Raw genomic sequence first — 23572 nt, 5'->3', positions numbered from 1 at the left:
AGACTAACAAAACCACTGCATTTATTCAGTATTGCTCTCAGAACATCAGAAAAATGAACTCGATAGTATATTGCATATGTGCACTTACCCCTAAAGATAGCTTGCATTCATATAAAGAAAGTAATAAAACAACAATGTACAAAACAAAAATATTAGATTAACAGAACGGGACCTCATTTTCCTCTGCTATAAAAGTAGCACATTACCTATGCAATGCAGCCTGTTACTAGAGGAAAGCCTCACTGACGCTGCTGTCATTCTGCATTCTTTCACAGGGTTATTTACACAAGTGCTGCAATATTGATTAATACTTTCTGATTATCCTTACACAGAAAATTAAATGAAAAAAATACACTTACTTGCTTTTCCCTTTGTATACTGTAGCATAGGACCCTTCTCCAAGTTTTTCCAGTTTTTCGTACGAGTCTGCTTTTCCAAACTTGGGGCTTGTAGGCTAAACAACAACAACAAAAAACAGACGACCTTTCAGAATGCATTCCACCTGGCATCATTAACTGCTTTGATTCAGCCTTGAAAGAATAAATGTCATTACCAAAACTCGTAAACCTACATTTGTTTTTAGCAGTTAATAAAATAGTAGCAGCTAGCTAATAAAAAAGGTAATAGCAGAGCTAATGAAAGAATGCAGTAGGTCACTCAAGCATCATTCAACACCGCAGATGGTTGCAACAATATCCTTACATCACTGAAACCATCAAAAGGATTTTGTTCATAATCAAAGGGAGATTTCTGCTTCCCTTTTCACTTCATACCCAGAAAAGGATCGTTAATAACTAAGCCACCTTATCTTTGACACGAGATCTAAGGAACAGTCTTAATCTGTCCTAAAAAAATCCAATTTGGCATGCCTTTTAAGTTAAAAATAAATAAATAAATAAATAAATAAGCAAGCCAAAGCCCACCCAAAACTTCTGTTATGTTGGGCAGTCTGTGGACCCGGTACACCAACCACTCCTGAGACACCAGTCAAAATCTTACAGGGATGTACGTTGAATTCAGAAACAAGATACTTTCTTTATGTTAATGAACTTTATCTTGCAAACATAAGCAAAGCATATTTTAATGGCGTGTACACGCAGCGCAGTCTACTCACATGCATCAGGCTTAACGTCTGCAGCCTAAGTGAGGGGTCTATAACGGAACCAAGCAAAACCCAGCACCTTGCTCAAAAGGCCAGACAGCTCAGCTGACCCTTGTCAAAGGCTGGAACTTGCCCCACTTTTACATAGTCCTGGTGTGGAACAGTAAAAAGCTTCAAAAATAAAAAATCACCTGACACAAAAATGACTCATTTGGAAAAGTGGCTTTAAAAAATGAGAAAAAAATGATATATTATGAGCAGTATTACAGAAAGCCATGTTTCCTTGTTTTTAGTCAGTGAAACAAAAGCTATTCCAAAGGACATAATATAACAATTGCTTATTATAATTTCAACATATATAATAAGGTCAGTTTACACTTCTATGTCTTTGTTTCTAACGCTGAATGTGCACTTCAAGATATTCACACGCACAGAAAAGAAATACCGTAATATACAACAAAATATGTCTCCATTAACATCCCAGAAGATTTTAACATTTTAATATACATATATGCACATACGTACACACATACACACACATAAAACTTCAGACTTCAGAAGGATTTTTTCTTTAAAGAGATTTCAGATTTTGTTTCAATTAAATTTTCAGACTCATTCAAAGATGAAGAGAAAAAAGTTAATCTTTGTTCCCTTCTATACCAACCAACCAATCATCAGAGATGAAATTGAGCTAAAAGTCATAAATGGAAGTGTCTTAGGGTTAAAATAAATAAATAAATAATTCTGTTGAAGAAGGTTTCAATCACAAACCCTTCAAATCCAATTTAAGTGCCAGTTTAGCTGTAAATTTAGGCTAACTGTTGCAAATTGGAAGCAGTGGAGGATAAACCTTTTTACATGCAACACATGATGAAGTTCTAGGAAAATGCTTGAGTGTTATGAAGTTTATCCTGTTTTCCCAAGTTTCACCATTTTCCCACTGTCCAGGTCAGCTAGAGAATAAGGATTTTCTTATGGAATTAGAGGCTTAAGGAAAGTCTCATCATTTCCTGCCCGAGACAAGAAACAGCAGCTGCCACCTGCAGTATCTGTGTAGGGTTTAGACTGCAGTGCTCACGTCCTGTGTGCCTAAACCAACCAAAAGAGCGTAAGGCAGAAGCTTCGTGGCACCGATCAGAAATCATCCTCACGCTTACCTCGTGCCTAAAGCAAGCTCATAAGCTCAAATCAAACACAGGGACTGATTAGTTAGTGCTCTGGTTGTAACACCACAGAAGCAGAGAAGCCAGCCTAGTACATGCACATAGCACTGTGCCAGGCGGATTTGCATGTTTAGGGCTGGATGGGGAAGATCTAGCACATGCCCAGTTGCATACAGACTCACATTTAGGATCTTAAGTCAAACCTACAAGAAATACTCCAGTTTTCTCTTTTTCAAAAAGAGACACAAACACTGCCCAGCACAGGCCTTTAAAATACAGGCCAAGTTTTAAATGAATTGAGCCAAGAAAATGGATCTCTTACATGGACAAGAACACCCAAGCAAGATGACATGGTACAACACACCTTACCATTACACCCAATTAGTCAACAGATAGATAGAAACTACAAACATTCTCCTAACTGTCCTGTCTGTTCTAAGCCACAGTTCTGGTGCTTGGTATGTATTGGCATTTTCTGTGATTAACACCCCAGGTTTCCTCTGTCTGCTATCAATACATAGCCATATATGCTTGCAAAACTGAGTCTTTTCATCTCCTTCCAACACCCAGAACAATCTCTGCATTATTTTTGCTATTCAACTCCTAAACGTGAATAAACCGATGAAAATTCACTGTATGGGAACTCTCAGTTCTTCCTGTTACACTGTTTTGACCAGGTCATTATAGATAAGGGAGCTATATCCAGCTCCCAATCTGTCCTTGCAAAGACCTTCTGCCTGGTTAGAAACTGTATTAAAAGAAAAACACAGTTGGCTAAAATACTTATTCAAGCAGTTTTATCATTTAAGTATCCAATTATGAGCTAAAGTAACATTATGAAACTGCTTGGATGTTTCAGTTACTATATAGTGAAAAAGGATTGGGAAACATCGCAAAATGCAGACTGCGTGGTAAAGAGCTCCAGGTGGAGTGGACATGTTGCCCTATTTTAAAAAAGTGAACACCTTGATGTTGCTCTCCTCATATAGTGAGGAATACTATTAATACACATGTTCCATATTCATGCTCTTATTTTCATGCTGAGATTTACTTTTATTTTATATCACTGCAAACCATAATATAAAGTTCATAACAACTTGTAATGCCTTAAGATGCCTTCAAAGCTTTTGACACCGTCCCTCACAACATCCTCCTGGGCAAGCTCTGGAAGTGTGGGATAGATGAGTGGACAGTGAGATGGGTTAGGAACTGGCTGATGGCAGAGCCCAGAGAGTGGTGATCAGCGGTGCAGAGTCTAGTTGGAGGCCTGTAGCTAGCGGGGTCACCCAGGGGTCAGTCCTTGGTCTAGTCCTGTTCAATTTATTCATCAATGACCTGGATGAAGGCACAGAGTGCTCCCTCAGCAAGTTTGCTGATGATACCAAACTGGGAGGAGTAGCTGGTACCCCAGAGGGCTGTGCTGCCATCCAGAGGGACCTGGACAGACTGGACAACTGGGCAGTGAGAAATCTTATGAAGTTCAACAAAGACAAGTGCAAGGTCCTGCACCTGGGGAGGAATAACTCCAGACACCAGCACAGGCTGAGGATTGACCTTCTGGAGAACAGCTGTACAGAGAGGGACCTGGGTGTCATGGTGGACAACAAGTTGACCATGAGGCAGCAGGGTGCCCTTGTGGCCAAGAAGGCCAATGGGATCCTGGGGTGCATTAAGAAGAGCATCTCCAGCAGGTCGAGGGAGGTGATCCTGCCCCTCTACTCAGCCCTGGTGAGGCCGCATCTGGAGTATTGTGTCCAGTTCTGGGCTCCACAGTACAAGAGGGATGTGGAGCTGCTGGAGAGAGTCCAGCACAGGGCTACAAGGATGATCAGGGGCCTGGAACATCTGCCCTATGAGGAAAGACTGAGGGAGCTGGGCCTGTTCAGCCTGGAGAAGAGAAGGCTGAGAGGGGATCTAATCAGTGTCTATAAGTACCTCAAGGGATGGAGTGAGGAGGATGATGCTGGCCTCTCTTCAGTGGTGGCCACTGATAGAACTAGGGGAAACAGCCAGAAACTGAAGCATCAAAAGTTCCACAGGAACTTAAGGAAAAATTTCTTAACAGTGAGGGTGCCAGAGCACTGGAACAGGCTGCCCAGAGAGTTTGTGGAGTCTCCTTCTCTGGAGATCTTCAAAACCCGCTTGGACGCAGTCCTGTGCCACGTGCTCTAGGTGACCCTGGGTGTGCAGGGGGGTTGGACTAGATGACCTCTAGAGGTGCCTTCCAACCTTAAGCATTCTATGATTCTATGATTCTAAGATCTTGATGGGAACTAGGATGCCTTTAATCCTTAACCACACATTAAAGCATCAGCAATAATCATTCCTGCAATCTCAAACCAACTTCCCCATATTCCAGCTGACAAAGGCCCTGCTTTAAGGTCACGTCTTTTGACTCATTCTCCCCCAAGGAGCTGCTGCGTCCTTGCCAGGAGCAGGCAGAGACGAAAGCTCACAGCAGCAGGAGGAGGGCGAAGCGCTCGCTCCTCACCAAGCAAGAAGGGAGCCACTTCGCACCATCCACGAGGGCTCCCTGCGCAGTGTCACGCAGCAGCACCGCGGACCTGCCGCCAGCCCCTTCCCCAGTCCAGGCAGCCCAAATGATGTTGCCCGATCATTCCAAGCAAACAGGCTCCTAAGCGGACAGAACCCCCACAATAAGAAGGCCACAGGCTGCCCAGGAACATGGTCAATCTCCTCCCATTCCCTGCTCCTGCCCTTCTGCAGGAGAGCTCAGATCCCTCTTCCAACTGGATGACTAAATGGGATGGCTCACAGGCCAATGTTCTTGTGTTACCACATCTCCAGCTGTAGAAGTGGACATGATTATAAGTTTTAAGTTTAAAAGGACCTAAAGAAAGGGCTATTTTTGTACTAAAGGCATATAAATAATTTGAAATTCCATGTAATTGCTGACAATTATATCAATTACAGCTTTCCCCACTTTATTATTACACCCCCTTTCATATGGCTATTTCTCCCAACTTCACTGCCATGATTTTTTTATTTAGATCTCTCCACCTTACTGTTTAGCTTTTCCACCCACTTCCACTTTTGTTAAAAATAACCTTGTTGCAACAAGATAACATTTTCTAAACAATGGTAATATCTGGAGTGTGATATAAAACTCACTTTTAAGACCATTTCTTTTTATTCCTCCCAGTAAAATACACGGTAATACTACACAGAGATCTGTGTCGGTTAAATCACAAGTGTCCCATATTCTGTCTAGGATGTGGCTGATGGAAATACGCACAGTGAGTAAGACATATCCAGAGCACATCAGATTTACAGTGCATGCATCAGCCACTGACCTCTCTCTCAAACAATAACCTCACAAGAAGCCTCCATATATTCCAGAAAATTGCTGAAAGTCCTCCAGTTTAATCCAGACAAGATTTCTTGACAGAAAATAATATTAATTTTAGTTTGTCACTTGTGTTAAATGTTTGCTCAAAGCTGTTTCTGAAGATTGACTCTTAAAAAATGTAAACATAAAAGCACACAGGTATATGAATCACAGAAGCTCTGTAAGTCTTCTGCAAAAAGCCATTTCCACTCATCCTAGGTCATCTAACTAGGCCAGAATACTTATACTGTTACTCATTTTTATTCCTTCCTTTCCTCTTACTGCCTTTTGACACTCTAAAACACAGCCAGAATGCAGCTGTGGCAACAAGGCAATTTTTGCCTTGTCTGAAAACTGATTAGCTGCTTAATATGTAAATTGCTTATTTTCAGTTAATTAAAATCTTCAAATTCCTTTCTAAGAAATCCTTGACTATGATTTTAATATGTAAGACTAAATTAGACCTCCCTACATGCTACAGAAATTTACACATACTGTATGTCAGCAGGACAACTTGACCTTACAAAAGCCTGTTGCTCAGCATCAAAACTTTGTCTTAGCTATTTTGTGACATCATAAGTGAACAAGATTAAACTATTTAACAGGGAAAAAAATAACATTAAAAACACACTAAACCACTGGTTAGTGAGAAGTTGGCATTACTGGAGAGCTATTGAAAAGGTAATCTTCATGCTAGAGAAAAAAATCTTCCGAAAAGCTCAAATGGGAAAGACAGACGAGATGCTAAGATGGAATGGAGCAAAGGTCCCAAGCTGCTGAAGAACTGAAAGTCCCAAGACACCATGAAAGTCAGCACAGATTGTGCTGGATCACATTACCTGCAAGAGTAAGTTGGCAGAGTGCAGCACGGACAGGTCTACTTTTTTTGCCTTCGGACAGTTAAATTAGTTTGCATTATTGCTTCACTTTTTCAGTGTAGTTTTCATGTAGTTTTCTTATTATTAGCCTATGTCTTTCCCAGTGCCACAAAATTTCTCTGACCACGGAGCACCAGGAATGATTGTTTTCAGTAGGCTGGATGATAGTAACTAAGACTAGGGTGTTTTTCCCGCTATGTAAAGGAAATACAGATCAGGGTATCATAGATGGAAAAAGTATGCCAAAATGCTGAGCTCACAATAGAAGAAGTCAGCATTTCAAATTGACATGAGGATTAAAAATAACACAGAGGAAAAGAAATGAGAAGAAACAGTCTGTTATGACCAGGTCATTTCAAGCAGTCCCTCATTGATGCAGATTGCAGCAGTGATAAGAGGCTTATCCCAAGGCCTTGCCATACAACTTTTTGCACTGTATTCCCATGGGAATACCTGCCTTTCACAGAAATTTTCCAAACCTATGTAGTAGAGAAAGCTTTAATGGAAAATTATATTGAGGACCACCCGATTATTCTTATACACAAGCTGTGTGGGTTATGTTCTCATGCATTTTTCATAACCGCAAAACAGCTTGTGAATGTCACACTCCACTGTCACACTCCTGAGCTTAAGTTTTAAATAGACTTTTTTTTTTTAAACTGCAGGATATTAAACTTCAATATAAAACTGTCCTCAAGGGAAAAATATTATGTTCACAGTTCCATTGTAAATTATTTAAAACCAAAAAGGATCTCTTTTCATATATGCCTCAGAAGAAACTCAAAGCTAGAAAAACTTGAGAGTAAAGGGTAGGCCCAGAGGCTTCAGACTAGATTACGCAAAATGAATCTATTTATTTATATATTTTAAACCAAAGCTTGTCTCCCTTGGCACAATGGCAAAGCTTTCCTTACTAAACCATATGTTAGTTTCACAATAATTAGTTCTTTTTCTTCCGGTTCCTATAATAATAATAGGTCAATTTGGCCTTTTTTTTTTCCCCCCCTTTCTCTTTAAACCTTGTAATTTGGACTGTTCAGAAAGACAGTGCTCAAGGGATATAGATATGTGCAAGAATACCAACTGAATATTAAACAGAGGTATCCTAATGTCTCATTCCCCTCCCGTCACTTACGTCTTTCAATCTCTTCAGGACACAGCCATAAATTAAGAGCAATGTGGGAAGGAGCTACTGTAAAGCTCTTTCTGAAAGGGCAGGTCGAGTTTTTAAAGCTGTTTCCTTGTGCTCCAGACTATTAAAGCGTAAGAGATGGACAAACTACTACTTTACATCATTTAAACAGCATCCCTGTAGGAAAATAAATAAATGTATATATACACACACATATAGATATATCTCCTTGTCCTTGAAAAGAAAAATTGACTCTCTACACTGATCTTTGGAATTACCTTACTTCCACAAAAAGCCCACTAGGAAGGAATGCAGTTACCCTTTAAGTAATGGGTTCATAAATACAGAAAAGGTTTCTTGCACCAGAACATGCAGACTGGTAGGCAGGGCACCCATAGGGCTAAGGCAGAAACAAAAGATGCTTTACTTTGAGACACGTTCCTGACTATGGCTAATTCACAGTTGCTCTAGTAAAGAGCAAGTTCCGTATCTGCTTTGCAGTTAGACTTCTTATGCAACAGACTCACAAAGTGTGAATAGAATCAAATCATGCATTTTGATGCATTTTTTTTTAGATGAAAGTTGCATATAATACAACTGAAAACTAAAGTTAGAAAAGCAGACAAAAGAAAAACAGTGGAAAAAAAGGGGCAGCAACGCACTGCTTAGCCAATTAATTTTCACCTCAGTGTGTATTTTACATTTATGTGAGTAGGTGGTAGTTTCACTACATTTAGATTTAAATCAGTAACTGAAGAGTAGTGTGCACAACCTGGCATGACATTTGAATTAGCAGATCATTGCCATGGATCTTAAGCCAATCAAAAAATAAACACTGATGTGCACCATCAGGTAACTAAATCTTGACCAGATGTCTAGGTTATAAAATACGCAGAATTCTATTTACACATTGTGCAACAGTACTATTTTAGTACATAAAATGTGTACCTTGTATACAATAAAACTTGATCTTAAACTAGAGAACAATAAATAGGGCCACATGCCCAGAAAGTAGGAATCTCACAGATTCAAACTGTCTTCCAAAACAAGTATATTTTTGGTGGATGGAGCTTTGTTTTTGAGTTTTCCTTCCCCCACTTCCTCCTCAGCCAGTTTATCTTACAGTTCTACTCTTTATTCTGCTAGAGGAGAAAATCAAGTTTCTTTATTTGGTGAGCAAAAGATTTTCATATTGATAGTTAGTAAAGATGTCTCTCTATGCCCACATATGTAGGAAGTTTAATTCTAACGCCAGAGAAGTTGACAGGTGCACTCTGCTGCACGTGCTGTGAATTCAGCTTGTGAAAGGCCAGATTTCAAGCTGGAGCTGCCTGCTCAACGAGAAGCCGCTATCAGTCACACGCCACGCGCGGCGCCCGGCGTGACGGCAGCGGCGCTGAGGCAGCGCCGGGGCCGCCTGGCCAGGCCGCCCCTGCCAACAGGCCGAGGGGCAGCTCCTTCCCACCCAGGCGAAGAGCGTCCACACACCAATTCTAATATATTAAAAAAAGCATATGTTGGTCCTGCTGAAAATTTTATTCAGGAGTAACATTCAATTTCAATCAAAGAGTTTTGAAGTCATTCATAGATATTTTCTTTCTTTTTAAAGAAAAAAAGAAAAAAAAAAACAAGAAAATAAAATGCAGTGTCACTTGTACACAATGACTATTGAACTATCAGGTAGAATGACTTTAAACATTAAACTTCTTTTTCCTTTTTTTGTAAGGACAGCATGCTCACTTCTCTGTGCTCTGGCACTAATGAACAACGCCGATTGCTGCAGGGTTGTGAAGAGGTGTGACATTAGCTGCAGAAATTTACTTCATGTTCAAGAGCGAACCATTCATTTCCTGAACGACAGTGTGTGGGCAGGAACACCGAGCTCCAGCTCCCCCAGACTTCTTCGCTGGGCCTCTCTCTCCCCTCGAGGAGCGGAGCTCTTTCTTACCCATTGACATCAGAAGCTTCAGAAAACACAAAACGGACAACATATTCCTTGGTGATCCTCACACATGGAAGTTGGGAACTGCCAGGCAGCCAGCAAGCGTCTGACCCTACTCTAAACAGAACCGAGTGCCCTAGGCCTAGATCATCTAAAGACAGTCCTTCAGGAGGCACCTTGAGCCTCGAAGGAAGCTGCTTCCAGTTTCCACACCTCTAATAATGAAGTGGGGAAAGTGAAGATTGCACGTAGCGTTCATCTACTAGAGTATTTTAAAAAGCATACAGAAAGCACAGCCAGATTGGAAACACAACAGTGTAACTGTAGCCACTACAACCCAGAGGGCACAACATCCTCAGCAGGGTATTTGCAGAAAGTGAAATGCCAGTTCAGATTGGTATCATCTGCCCCAGAGGGGTTCTCCAGAGAACTAAGGTACAGTTCAATCCTGGGGCATACGAGGCAGCTCCAGAGGAAAATACATAATAAGGAAAAGAGAAAGTAGCAAGTGTATCTGCTACCCAACATCAGCGCTAGAAGAAAATGAAACCAAATGAAACCAAAATCCCTTGGTCAACCATGTATAATTCAAAACTGGAGAATGGTGAATTCCTGCCGCCAACTGCACAGACAGACACTCAAGGACATGCGCTTGAGGCACCACGTTCAGCGCCGGGGAAACGCTGAGCTGGCTCGATGGCCTCTCCGACACGGACGTCGGAGCGTATGGCCAGACCATGGGGACCGCGTGACCAGCACGGAAGCCACCACTGCCCTTTGCTGAAGTTACTTCCCTTCTCTTCCATTGACATGGGCACCATCGCTATACCATGAATTATTTTGCCTTGGGAGTTTTTATGAGCACAGTTTGTGAGCAACAGTAAGGAATGACTCACGCTGCCTTGCAACAGCGAGAAAGAGGCCACTTCACAGATCAGAGCCCTGTAAACCAGGCAGAACTACAAGAAGTTAAAAAAATCAGAACTCAGGAAATTCCTATGCATCTACTCCAACGCAGGAGAAGCCCCCACCAATTCTGTGCAACTCTGCATAACAGAAGATCAGCAAAGCTGCTTGCTTAGCTAGGGCTCTAGCCATCCGCCTGCAAGACAAGAAGGCATTATATATATATTACATATAATATCATTTACATGGGAAAACACAGGGATCTTTGGAGACTGCATGGGCCCTCTGAGAAAGAGGAGCAAGACTTTGGGTAAAGGTGTCAAAATAAATCTTCTTTGAAATTTTGCAAACAAAAGCAAACAAAAGCTTCCAGCTTTAACAGAAAGAAGAATGTGAAGCATTCACTGAAATCAGTAATAGTTTCTAAGGGGAACAAGACAAAAACAGCAGCAATGGGAAATGAGCTAATGCCACAAAGGAAAAAAATAAAGAACTTAAATAGTAAAATAATTTAAATTAACAATTGTGGTGCCAAATAATAAACAGGCATCACACGCAAGTAAAAAATAAATAAATAAAAAGGTGCGAATTGTATCAGACACCATCAGGCTTGTATCAAGCTTTTCATCTTCTATAAAGACCCATGTTATATTTTAGAACATGTTAATACGAAAATAAATAGTCATGGTCTGAAAAACATGGAGAGCAGTGAATATACAGGGGCTGAAGTGCCTGCACCAAGCAACTTCCTCAAAAACAACCCAAGAAAAACCACCCCTGCCTTGGGGATTGCAATGGCTTTCTAGCTGTTCACCATTCCCACAGAACTCGTTATGGATTGATCTGGAACATGCAGGAGACATCTTTGGCAGCAAATATATAACATGACGTGATGATGGAAAAGCAAATTTATTTTTGCTACAGATGATTAGATTTTAAAATGCAACCTTTTCTACGGAGGACAGTCCCTTAGAGGCATGACATCTTATCTGTTAGTTCACATGGGTTAAACAAAGCTCATCTACAGAAAACAAATTTCTAGCATTTCTTTTTAATGGTTGGACAGAATTTAGTCAAACTTCTGAACAGGGGACAGATGATGTCCACAAGATGGGGGGGACAAAGTGGGAGGAAAAGACAATCAACCTTTTAAGTCATTTTCATGCCAAGTAAGATCTAAAGTATTATATGCATTCTGCTTAGATCTGTAATCTTCGACTCAAAGGTCACATTATTATGGATTTTTCCTGCCAAAGCATAACAGAAATAGTTTTTCAATAACTTTGAAGGTCTCTTGGGGAAAATCTGTCTGGGCTTTATTCATAAAAGCTATGACATTTTATCTTTTTTTCAATATACTAAAGAAAAAAAAAACAAAAATGGTAATGTATCACTAATCCCTTCTCAGTTGATTTTGTGTACACACACACGTGCACACACCAATTCTGCCAGGATAAAAAACTCGACATTTTTACTATTTTATTTCTGAAAGAATTTTAAAATGTAAATAAAATCTGTCAAATGTTATTTGTATTGAAGTTTCTCTAAAATTTAAATCTAAAAATTGAAGGAGGAAGTCGCGTGGTTTCCTAAATTTCCCCCTCATAAATAAGCAATCCTCTGCAAAACAAGCATCATAGACATGTAGAAGCTGCAATGCCTTAAGAGATACAAGACTGCAAAATGCTTATGAGATACACTAGCTACTATCCCAGAAGAATCTCAGAGTATATTCCTTTTTCAAGTTTTATTTTCATATTTTATATACACATATGTATGTGTGTATATATGTATACCCACACATACTTTGTATCTTACAACAAAACACTACAAATATATATGTAAAACACTTTTAGTAGCAGGCATAAACTTCTTGCTTTAAGTACTCAGTTCCTTCGTAAGGGAGAAAACATGTATTCAGTGCTGTTTATTCCATCATCTAGTACAGGCACAGAGGTGTTATGAACTTACGGAGCTGGGGCTGGAATGCCGTCTAACTTTGGGTGATTCCTTCCCTGCAGACGACGTTTTGAAGTTGATGCAGGCATTGTTCTCCGAATGAACCCTCTTCACCTGATTAGTTGGCTTCTCAAATGGATCAAAGCTACTCTGTGTCCTCTGAACCCTAACTTTTTTATCCTCAGGAATTGTATCCAGAGGTTTGATCACTGAATCCATTCCCTGGCAGTTCCGTGTAGACATCTTTGTGACACATATCTGAAAATGAAAAAAAAAAAAAACAGTATTCATTGACTGTTTTACAGGCTTAAAGTGCATAGAGCTCCACATTTCAGCATAAAAAAAAGGTGCTGGATTTCATAAGAATTCATTTTCTATTTAAATTTTATGACTGCAAACTACATATATATTTTATATGGTGGACACGCACTAAGAGTGGTATCAATAAAAAGCACACGTTTCCATGGTGTACTGAAAGATCTCGAAAGACAGAAGAGGAGCCTACATAGAATTCATACACGTGTGTATTTTCTCTCAATATCTACAGTCTGTTCTTTATAACAGTGCCACTTCACTGCTTGCTCCCACCTAGCGACTGATATCTGCACGAAGTATTGATTTCCATTGTCTAAAATTGGATGAGACTAAACTTAAATAAATGATGGTATTTTGTGTGTGAACTTCAGGGCTGGCCTGCAAGAAAAAAGAAGCAATAAGAGCGTATTATTGTATTTTTTAAATAATGCTTATGCAGTGTTATTGTTATTATCACCAGATGTCCCAGAAAATCAAATCAGTAAATCAGTTCCCAGGCTCTGAAACGTGAGAGCACAGCGGAACAGCACACTAAAGCACAGTAGTTCAATTCTTCCTTACTGCAAAACATGATTCTGCCAAACTGCAAAGTCTGCAACTTGCTTCCTGATCTACCAAAACACGAATGGTGCTCGTTCAAAAGAAAAAAGCAGACCAGAAAGTGGGCATATTCCAGATCACAGTTTCACATATTTTTTCTCAGCATATTCTAATTTATAACACATTTGTTAAAACCATACAGTTGTAGGGTTCCTTTTTTCTTTCTTTTTTCCTTTTGCTGGAGCTTCTGCTTCTCTATTCAGGCATTAGAGACTTGACTTTCGCTAGGGAAGACGAGGAATATTTTTAGCTCTCATGGCTATAGGGAAAAACTATAAATTGTGATGCAAGCAGACCCTAGAGGCTCCTTAAATCACAAGGCAAATCAAAAGAACCCACAATATATTTTCTCAAAGATAATTTGCAAGTATTTAAGGATAGAACGTATTAACTTCCTAGCAACCATACTATTCACATACATACAATTAAGCAAACATAATGTTCCATTTATGCACACACAGTCACAATATCTTCGAAAACTTGCTGTCATAAAACGGGTCAGAAGTCAGACAACTGTGTTAATACAAGTATTTAAACAGAGCTCTTCTCCCATAATCCAAAGAACCTCCAACGCGAACCTGTTCCAATAAGTTATTCTTTGCAGTTTCCTGTGTGGAATTCTGTGCCTTGAAATACAATTTATTCCCACTGTTCCTAAAAGGAACAGGTAACTCTACCTGGTGTTTTTGCTGTGGGGTGGTTTTAATGATCCACTATAACAAGGGATCAAGGATTTCTGCCGTACTTTGAAGAACCAAAGTACACTTGCAGCACAGTGCCATGCGGCCAGACTGCCATACAGGAGTTCCCCTCGAACTGAGGGCCATTCCTAGCACTACAAATCAGGCTTTAAAGAGGTCTCCATTTCTTCTAATGACAGCGCTCTCTCCAACCTAGCCAACTTCTAATTCAGACAAGGAACAAGCCCTCTTCATTCCAAATGACCCCCTTTAGCCAAAATTAAAGCAATTTTACATAATTCTGGTGTATTTCAGTTACTTCCAACGGAGAAAGAATTGTTGCATAAAGATTTTTTAATCAATCAGCCTTCTTGCAAAAATAATATTTCTTTTTCCCCCTCCAACAACTTACACATGCAGGTATGAACCCACAGACTTCTCACTGTGCTTTCCAGACCCATGCTCATATAGTGTTTGCTTATCAACGAAGATGTTTTGACATAATGTAATATAGCAACACTTTCATCTTGCTTTATCAACGCTGATACAAACAAAACAGTAAATGAGAAGTATCCCTTGGTTTCCAGGATCTTACGATCCGGAAAACAGGGGCAGAGCGCCAGGGGAAAAGGTTCACCAGCTGTACTTGTCTTCCTTTCAAATTACCAGAGGCCACCTGTAGCCGGGTGCATGTTTGCAATCTGCAGCTATAAATACACCAGAGATAATGATGCTGTGATTGCTGCTGCTTGTGTTTTTTCCATTGGAAAACTCATCTCCATATCTAACAAATACGGGCTAAGCAAGAGTGGCATTAAAAAAAAAAAAACAATAAAACACCTACCCACATATTTGCAACCTGTTAGTTATTACTAATCATCTCCCTAGCGCAAGCAGAAATAGTTTGGAATTAGATATCGAAGGGATGCACTTTCACCTGCAGGTCACCAGTTTGAATCTGCAGTAGGATTAAAAAAAAGTCCCCAGAACAACCTTCTAACAGCCAACTGCAAACTTGCAAACGACTAAAGCGAAACACACACCAACCAGTCCCGTTCTCGCAGCTGAAACGGCCCTGGGAAGCGCTGGGGACCCAGCCTGAGCACCGGGCCCGGCCATCAGGGGGCCACAGGGACCGCAGAGACGTGCGGACGGAGGCACCGTGTCCTGCACGGCCACCGAGGGTCACCCCCGCTTTTCACTCACGGGTATCAACAACCCAATGACGTCAATAAAATATTCTCCCTTAGCGACCACTGACCACGACACATTGGGAAACCAGCACAGCCCACATTTCCAATCCACTTATCTTAGCTCTGAAGGGAAATGGTATTTAACTGGTATTCCTACCACACCTTCTTTCATTGCTAGGCAAAGTCAAACTTAACACTGCAACTTTGCCCTGTAAAACCTGAAAGGAGCAAATCTGAAACATCAGCATGAGCGTTGGCTCTCAGAAGTTCAAAATGATCCTCCACAAGGTTGCATTAACACAGGGTAATTTCAGCTCTCCCTCCTTCAGCCAGCTCTAGCCTTCCACATCACCTTGTTTTTCCTGCCGCTGGGCACGTTGCCCAGCCCTGCCGTGCTCATGCTGCAGCTACAACTGATTTTACAGTAACTTCTCATGCAACCAAGGCACAACACTGAGCGAGACCGACATGTGAGGTAGCTTGGAGATCTTGCACATAACATTCAACTGAGATGACCAGATCACAGTGAGGAACAGTACGGGTTTACACTTTCATATTACATTAATTCGGCCTTTGAAGTGTCCTTTTTCCCTTTACTGCTTAAGAGATGGATTCCTAAATGACATATACAGATTCTTTAGCTCAGATGCTGGATGCTTTTAGAAGTGTAATCACCGCCTAGTGCCTGTTAGCTCTTTGCTGCTAGTCAGAAGTCTACCAAAGCCTCCCAGCTTCTTCTTTGCAATTTTCTTTTTGCATGAGAGATTAAGGACCATTTTCCAAATAAAGCACAGCATTTGTCACAACAGACACAGGTTCATAGCCATGAAAAGGACTATCTAGCAAACAGCATACGCCTTTAGGCAGTTTTAATTACTAATGAATAACTGCTTTTTCAGTTTAAATCATCATACAGGAAAACATTAAGGTACACTGACATTAAGTGATTTTTTTTCCTTTAGGAAGCTGTACAACGATTTGGTAATCCCCACCCCAGCCCACCCCCAAAACTACATTCAAAGCAAAGGTTCCAGCAGTGCTATGCAATTCACTCTCAGTGGTATGAACTACTCCAGAAAAATACTTGCCTTTCAAAATAGATGAAATGAAGTCACTGTTACCACTTTCAGAACAGATATTTCTGCCAGCAGATCTAATAACTTTAGGGAACAGAGAAATTCTTTCTTTGTTTATCTTTCAGAACAGATATTTCTGCCAGCAGATCTAATAACTTTGGGGAACAGAGGAATCCTTTCTTGGTTTACTCCCTCTCTCTTTTTTAGAGGAAATTGGATAAACAAAAGGCTAATCAACTTAATACTTTTAACAGCTATAGATTATTACAAGTGTAACAGGCTACACGCCAAAACCCTCTGCCACACAAGGAGGGCTTGAGCAGACATGACTTTCCTTGTCAACAATGCACAAAAAGGCTCAAGAAAGTCGCTGTGTGATTCACTGCCTCCCACCTCGGGTAAGTTAAACTGCTCAAAACATTAAATGGAAAAGAGGCTACATCCATTTCCCACCACTGAAATCCCTGCCTGGCAGGAATCATAGGAACTTCAGAGAAAAATGATGAAAAACAGCAGTAAGCAAGAACGGCTGCAGAAGCAGACTTAATAGCAAAAAATGACATCTACTGTATGGGGCAGGGGGAGGGGGTGGGAGATGAGGTAAGGCAAAAGAGAGGTAGTTATCTATAGGTTATTCATGCAAACAATTCCCACATACAAGACATTAATCCCTTAAATCTCTGCTTCAATTTCCAGACCAAGAACATCTAAAGTCCAGTGCTGGGTATCTCCCTTTGGAAGGGGCCTTGCTCCTCTCCTCAGAAAACAGTGCAGACCTACAGTAACCCACTCCTCGTGTTTAAGCTAGTGCTTGGAAAATCGTCTTTCTACCAACACCAAAGCAGCATTCAAACTATCCAAGGATTCCAATGATTATGGGAAAAGATTTAATTTGTAAATAGAAATGTTCCTAACCAGTTCCCATCCAGTAAAGCAGCAGTACTAACAGTTGAGTGCCCTAGGACTCAGCTTTGGAAAAAGAAAAAAAAAATATATATATATATATATATACACCTGTCAACCTAGGTGCAGTCAACAAGATTTAATTCTCTATGAACATCCCATCAATTACCTTCCTTATGTAAATTCCTTCCTAATGTAAAGTAGCAGGTTGTTTCCTCTCGTGGCTTTGCTTCCGCTGCCAAGCAGCGCAACAATATTCCAGGTAGTCACCAGAACCACCCCTCATATCTCCTTCATTCTACATGCCCAGATGCCTGAAACGTACTTGCTTCTTATTTTTTTCCACAATTATTTACCTGTTTTTGGTTAAAAAGATAAGACAAAAATAGATGATGAGGGTAAAGTCCTATCTGACACTTAAAACATGCACCCCAAAGACCCACTCTGCTATTGCATGAAGTGCTTTTTCTCTACTTTTAACAGAAACAGAGAAAGGGAGTTTAATACAGCAAATCAAAACAGGCATGTCAGTTCCAGCGTTACTTAGGCTGTTATAGTCTCTGCCAATATAAAGCAAAACAGAAAAGCAGACTCACAAAAGTTAGTGCACGCTCTTTTTAAAGCATTCCTTGGTATTTCTATCTGTGATTTTCTTTAGTTACTTTTTAAATAAGAAGAACTATCACCATCTACCTAGAACAAAAAATAATAATAATACACTTTCAATTCCTCAATTTTATAACCACAAAAAACCCCATAGCACAGATCACACTCTTCTGCTTTCTTCCCTGCTGATCAGGCTCAGAAGATGATGCACAGCAGATAGCGAAACAGCTGGGACAGCCTTTTTTCCTCTCATCCTACTCAGTCCTGCAATCAGTTTGAGGAGATCCAAAGCTGCTCTAGGATAAACAGGCTTAGTCATCGTGACATCAGTAAGGCTCCCCAGCCTACAGTTTCCTATAGCCTCACCTCAGCCTTACAGTATTTATCATATCTCAAGACCATAATGTCTACAAATAGGCAACTTTTTTTCCCAAATAAATCACTGTTGAAGTTCTACAGTTGATCACAAGACCCTGAACTCAAAAGCATATTTTTGCTCCATGCATAAAATCCACAATAAAAATTTTAAATCAGTATAACAGTTTACAGAATCATGTTTAAAGATAGATGCATCTTTGATATACCTTATGCTACCTCAAACACTATTCCCCATTTTTCATCTGGGATTAAAGTTAAATATATATATATTTATTAAGTTTAATTGCTGCTTCAATCTCTGTTTTTTTTTTCCTGTTATTTTTGCTCGCATTGAAGAGGAGCTCCCTAATGGCATTCTTAAAGTCAGGACTGCTGGATCAATTGATTTGCTACTTAAACCAAGGTCATACCTATAGCATGCACAGAATGAGAGCGATCACTTAAAAGATGCAAGTAATTTATAGTCCTTATGGTTCATAAATTTAAAACAGTCATCAATGCCTCTTGAATTAACTATCTTAACTACCTAAACTTAGTAAAAAATATGTTTTCCCATATCAGAAGAATTTATTCCTATGAATAAAGATTTTTCCAGTAAAAAGGAACAAGCTTTTTTTAAACTTTGGCATGACAGACAAAGCATCCTACCACACAGGAGAAACAAAATCAATCAATGTTTATGAAGTACAAAGAAATACTACTCTAAAACTCACAATATATTTTAGGAAGACTCATTAAACGTGTTATCCAACTACTATATATATATACATAAAATCACCCTACAAAACTGAAGCAATTTCACTTTGGTCATCCAGTACATAGGACATACATAAACAAAACTGTCATCCATATTTTGGTCTTCTTTATTGGTCATTCCCATGGCGTACATCCTAGAAAAAGCGGTCAGTTGGGTAAAGAGCAGAGCAAACATCCAAACTTCTTATGATAAATCAAAACATCTCAATTCTCCCAACTGTTCTATTCCAGAAGAAGTATGAAAAAATCCAATATAGAGAAATCCAAGTTCTAACCCCATGAGAAAAAGGTTAAAAAAAAAAAATTGCCGAATGTCTTGAGGCAAAGAAGTCACTTAACCTCTCTCCAAATCCATAATTCTGTTGATAAAAATGAGAACAATGTTCCTGCCCTTACCACAAGGAAAAAGTGGGAGCACTAATTAATTTTGTAAAGCACTAGGGCCTTTAAAGTGACATGTTATAAAGATACAGATTATAATTTGTAGAACTAAATCCCTCTGGAAGATAGCACAACAATCTCATTATTGCAGAGAATAAGACTTAGCACTTGCATTTAGCTGACAGATGGGTTAAAAAAAAGGGGGGAAAAAAAAAGAAAAAACATCAGTAGTCAAGTGGCTACTAACCAAACAGCTGAAGAGCTGGAGAGCATAAGGCTGGCATTAATTTTCACTGAAAAAGAATCCTATCTGGATATGAGTTTCTACTGCCTTTTCTAAATATTTTATTTTTGAATGCACTTTGGTACCATGGAAATTGAGCACTAAGGAAGTCAGTGGCAGATTCCAGCAGCGCTGAAATTTGACATTCTCTACCGGGTAAATGTAATCCAGGAATGTTTGGGAGTTTTGTAAGCAGTTTTATTCAAAATAAACCCAGAACTGGCAATCCTGACAGTTATTCTCTTCGGAGAACAAAGCACTAGGACGGATCTGTCTTGTCACAGCCCCGAGGGCCGTCAGCAACCCTGGGGCCGCCAGCTCCACGGAGAGGACAGGCCGGCAGCAGCGGCCACGGAGGACGCTGCGCCCGCATGGAGAAATAATGGATCAAGAGGAGAGTTTATGTGTCAGGAAAGCAGCAGACCTGCTACAGGAAAAGATCAAGGAAGGATGAGTGATGAGATAAGGGACCAGCTAAAATTGTGAACGGTGTAGTAGCATCTAGTGCTAGCAGACATCAGCAGGGTCATATTTCCTACTGGAACAAGCGGCCCAGGAAGGCTCCAAGTTAAGCGATGTCCCTCAACGCTCGCCCTTCCCTGTAATCAGATGTGCCAGATCTTTGGCTTGAACATTTGACAGGCACAGCTAAAAAGACCAGCTGGAGAACTTCATTAAAATAGAAAAATAAAGAAAAAGAAACAATTTTTAAATTTGTGTGGTAACCTGTTTTGTGTGGTAACCTCTGTGGGCAGCAGGCTCAGCTGTACTCAACACCTGCAATGAGCAGGCTCCATTTTATTTGTTCAGCTTTCTGTGGATACAAAGCTTGCTGGGAAGTGGCAACTACAACGGGAAGCAGACTTAAGACTGAAAGGGAAAACCAATAATACCTTATTATACTTGCTGTACTGAGCACAAACTTATTCCCACGAATCTCTCACAGCCTGTTTCAAAGGCTTATTCCCAAAATGGCCATTTTATTTTTGAAGTTAGAGCTGATGTTAAGCCAACTGTCCTTGTCATATGGAAGAAGACAAATATAAAAAGGTCACAGAACTGCCAGATGGAAGTGTTTTTACACTACAAGTTCTGACATTAATTCTCTGTGTTTGTCTAAAACGCTGAACTCGGGAAGCAGATTTAATGTCTGGGCTGAATCACCCACTGAGAAACAAGTCACTTGCATATAAGGGTCTGACCAGAAGTGCGAAGCCCAAGACTGCACATCTAAAAAGAAGTTGTAACACCTGAATCAAGGTAAAATTAGGTATTACACTGCAACTATTCATAGTCAGTGCTTAAAACATTGTCTTCCTCAAAACGTTCAGTATAAGACATCCTGTTAAATTGGTACCTAAAATTCAGCACAGTTACTGGACCAAGCACAATCCTGGGAGTCAGGAATTACTGCACATGATGCTGTGTCCCTTGGGTATGGCAAGGCAGAACTGAGCATTTCTAAAATTAATAATCTCTATGTTAATATTGCCACAGTTTCAGAAATGTGATTTTTCTGTCTTTTAAAATGGATGTTCTCCTCATAGGAGAAAAGGTATGACTGAAGAGAATTCATACTGGATTTTAGATGTATAAATACCCCTCCCATGTCTCCAAACCAAAATCCTGCTCTGTGGCAACAGCAGTCAGGAGGAGGCACTTGAGGACAGGGCCCAAGCTAAAGGTCATGCAGAAATCCTGACAGCAAGGAATACGCATAAAAAGAGACAGAAACTTAACAGAGCTGATCTAACAGGGAGTTTTGCTCTATTTCTGCACAGCAAAAATCTTACAGCAGTATTGCTGAAGACTGGGAAAGGAATTTTTCCTTTCACTTGCCTGATGCCCAGCTCTATTACAAAGTAACCAGCATGTCAGAGGGCATTTAGCTTTTAATCTTTGATTTGGGCTGCTGCTTCCATTAACCAAGTACACCATTTACGGTGTCCGAAAGCAGGAGGGTCCCTCCTCCACTTAACCCAACAGGCTGACACAGGACTGGATGAACAGAGGCACCGAGGTGGGAGCCACGTCTTGCCATGACCTGCCAAGGGCTCCTCGGCTGCCAGCAGGATGGTGAAGAAAAGTGTCTGCGGATAAACTGCCTCCCATGAAACTGTGACAGGTGGTTTCTATATTCTTTTACTTAGTTACTCATTTCTATCTGTTGTCTATCCTCCTCTGTAACCATATGAACAGCATTTAAAAATAAGGATTAAAAAATATTTTCAACCCCTTTCCCATATCAGCCTCCTGCTCCAACAGATGGCTACATGTGCCAATGCAAGTTTAGACAGTTTTCCTCACATAAATGCACGATTAGTAGCTTTGTATTAATATTATATTAAGCCTTACTGGGCTTACAGGTTTGTATTTTTATTCTCTCCTCCAATATTCCCCTCTGGCCATGAAGTAATGAAAGATATATCCATAAATGCAGTAAATCTTCCCGCTACCACATTTTAGCGCAAGAAATCTTGAGGGAAACAACAGCAAAATGTTCATTTTTGCTAAAATCTGAGGCTGTGACAGTAAGGTTTTTAGGGAAATAAATGGTGAACAACTCAAAACACTTGAAAAATTGGTTTTACTTAGTTCCTTTAGGCTCCCCTTGGCCTATCCTAGGAACTTCTTGATTCTCCTATGGCCACCATCAAGGTCTCACATACCAAAATGGAAACCAGAATAATCTTTCCAAAACACATGTATTTGCAGATACAACACTTTTCCAACCCTCTTTTGTAAACTATGGCAACAAACTTTATTGCACTATGGCAGTTGGCTATATGGTCCACTACAAATCAATGGAGGTCTCACATATTTTCACCAGACTCTAGAAAAAGTGCCTCACAAAAAATATGTTAAGGCTAAAACGGTAAATCAGTTTGCTTCTTCTTTCTTCCTTCGGACCAATTCCTTTATAAATATTTTTATTTACTTACTATCTTCTTGCTATCTTTACCTAAAGCTACAGGAAGCGCTACGTAATGGTGTTCTTTATTTCATTCAGCTGCTACATTTCCAAGTTTCATTGTGGCTCCAAGAAAGAAATCTCTCCTGCTCGTACGTGCTTCCTGCCCCAGGTCAGAACCTCGCAGCTTGAGAAATGCAGCTTCCAAGGCAGAGCAGTGTCGCAAGGCAGATAAGCTCCCCGAGCCATTTCGGAGCTGCTCCCTGACGCGTTGGCTTCTGAGCAACTGCGTTTCACAAGGTATCCTCGATCAAATCAGCACAGTATAATGGTAAAGACAGCAAAAGAGTGAAAACATTGCCATTATCGTGCTATGCGAGTACGCTCCAGAAATCCAAGTAACCTGTACTCCTACTGAGGCTCCTCGAAATCTCAGTAACAACCCTTCGCAACCTTTCTGCCAATGTTTTCCTTTTATGAAAGCCTGAGTTGGATGAGGGTGCCCAGCTTCACAAACAACTAAATGAAGAGAGTCCTCATCTGTGTTTGAATCTCATATACACCTGACTTTTTTTTTTCACCTTTCTTTTTTTTTTCCCATCAGTTAAATGATTTGGCTGCAGAATTGTACATAGCTTGAATAAAACATCTTAAAGGAATTTTCCAACAGCTTTTGCAGATTTGTCAAACTTGAAGTAGCGTAAGAGAGTTTCCAAGCAAAAAGGTATAAGAAAGCATTAAATAACTGGCCTCTGTATATAATATGCTACACTGGAAAATGGCTGAAATCACTGCAAACTTACTATGTCCCATAGCTATGGATTCTGTCAGGACTGCAATAAGAATTGTAGCATCCCAAACTATTCAAAAGAAGGAACATTATGGTTAATCTTTTATGGTAAACATTTACCAAATCTAAAAAGAAAAGTTTCAAGATGACAGTGAGAAGAGCTCAATGTTACCAAGGACGACTGTGATTTTATAAGACAATTTCTCTGACTGGCACAGTGGTAATGCTCAATCTTCAAAAAATAAGGCATTTCAACAGAAAACTTACAA

The 23572-nt window shown here is 40.1% G+C and overlaps 1 protein-coding gene across 5 annotated transcripts in view; it reads right to left on the bottom strand.

Moving 5' to 3' along the window:
• The window catches only part of CDK14 (cyclin dependent kinase 14), a 296945-nt gene that overhangs the window by 214486 nt on the left and 58887 nt on the right, over window positions 1–23572 (bottom strand). For all 5 annotated transcript variants that reach the window (XM_088533551.1, XM_088533554.1, XM_088533553.1 and 2 more), the window contains 2 exons: window positions 12444–12689; window positions 360–454 (listed from right to left, as the gene is read on the bottom strand). In XM_088533551.1, the coding sequence (XP_088389677.1) occupies window positions 360–454; window positions 12444–12689 (341 nt within the window). The remainder of the gene's footprint in view (window positions 1–359; window positions 455–12443; window positions 12690–23572) is intronic.

The sequence above is a fragment of the Tinamus guttatus genome, unplaced genomic scaffold (genome assembly GCF_059628265.1).
Source record: "Tinamus guttatus ecotype Peru unplaced genomic scaffold, ASM5962826v1 Tinamus_guttatus_pri_ptg000509l, whole genome shotgun sequence".
Lineage (NCBI taxonomy): Eukaryota > Metazoa > Chordata > Aves > Tinamiformes > Tinamidae > Tinamus > Tinamus guttatus.
The sequence above is the reverse complement of the archived record's forward strand: the minus strand, read 5'-3'. Positions and strand labels throughout refer to the sequence as shown.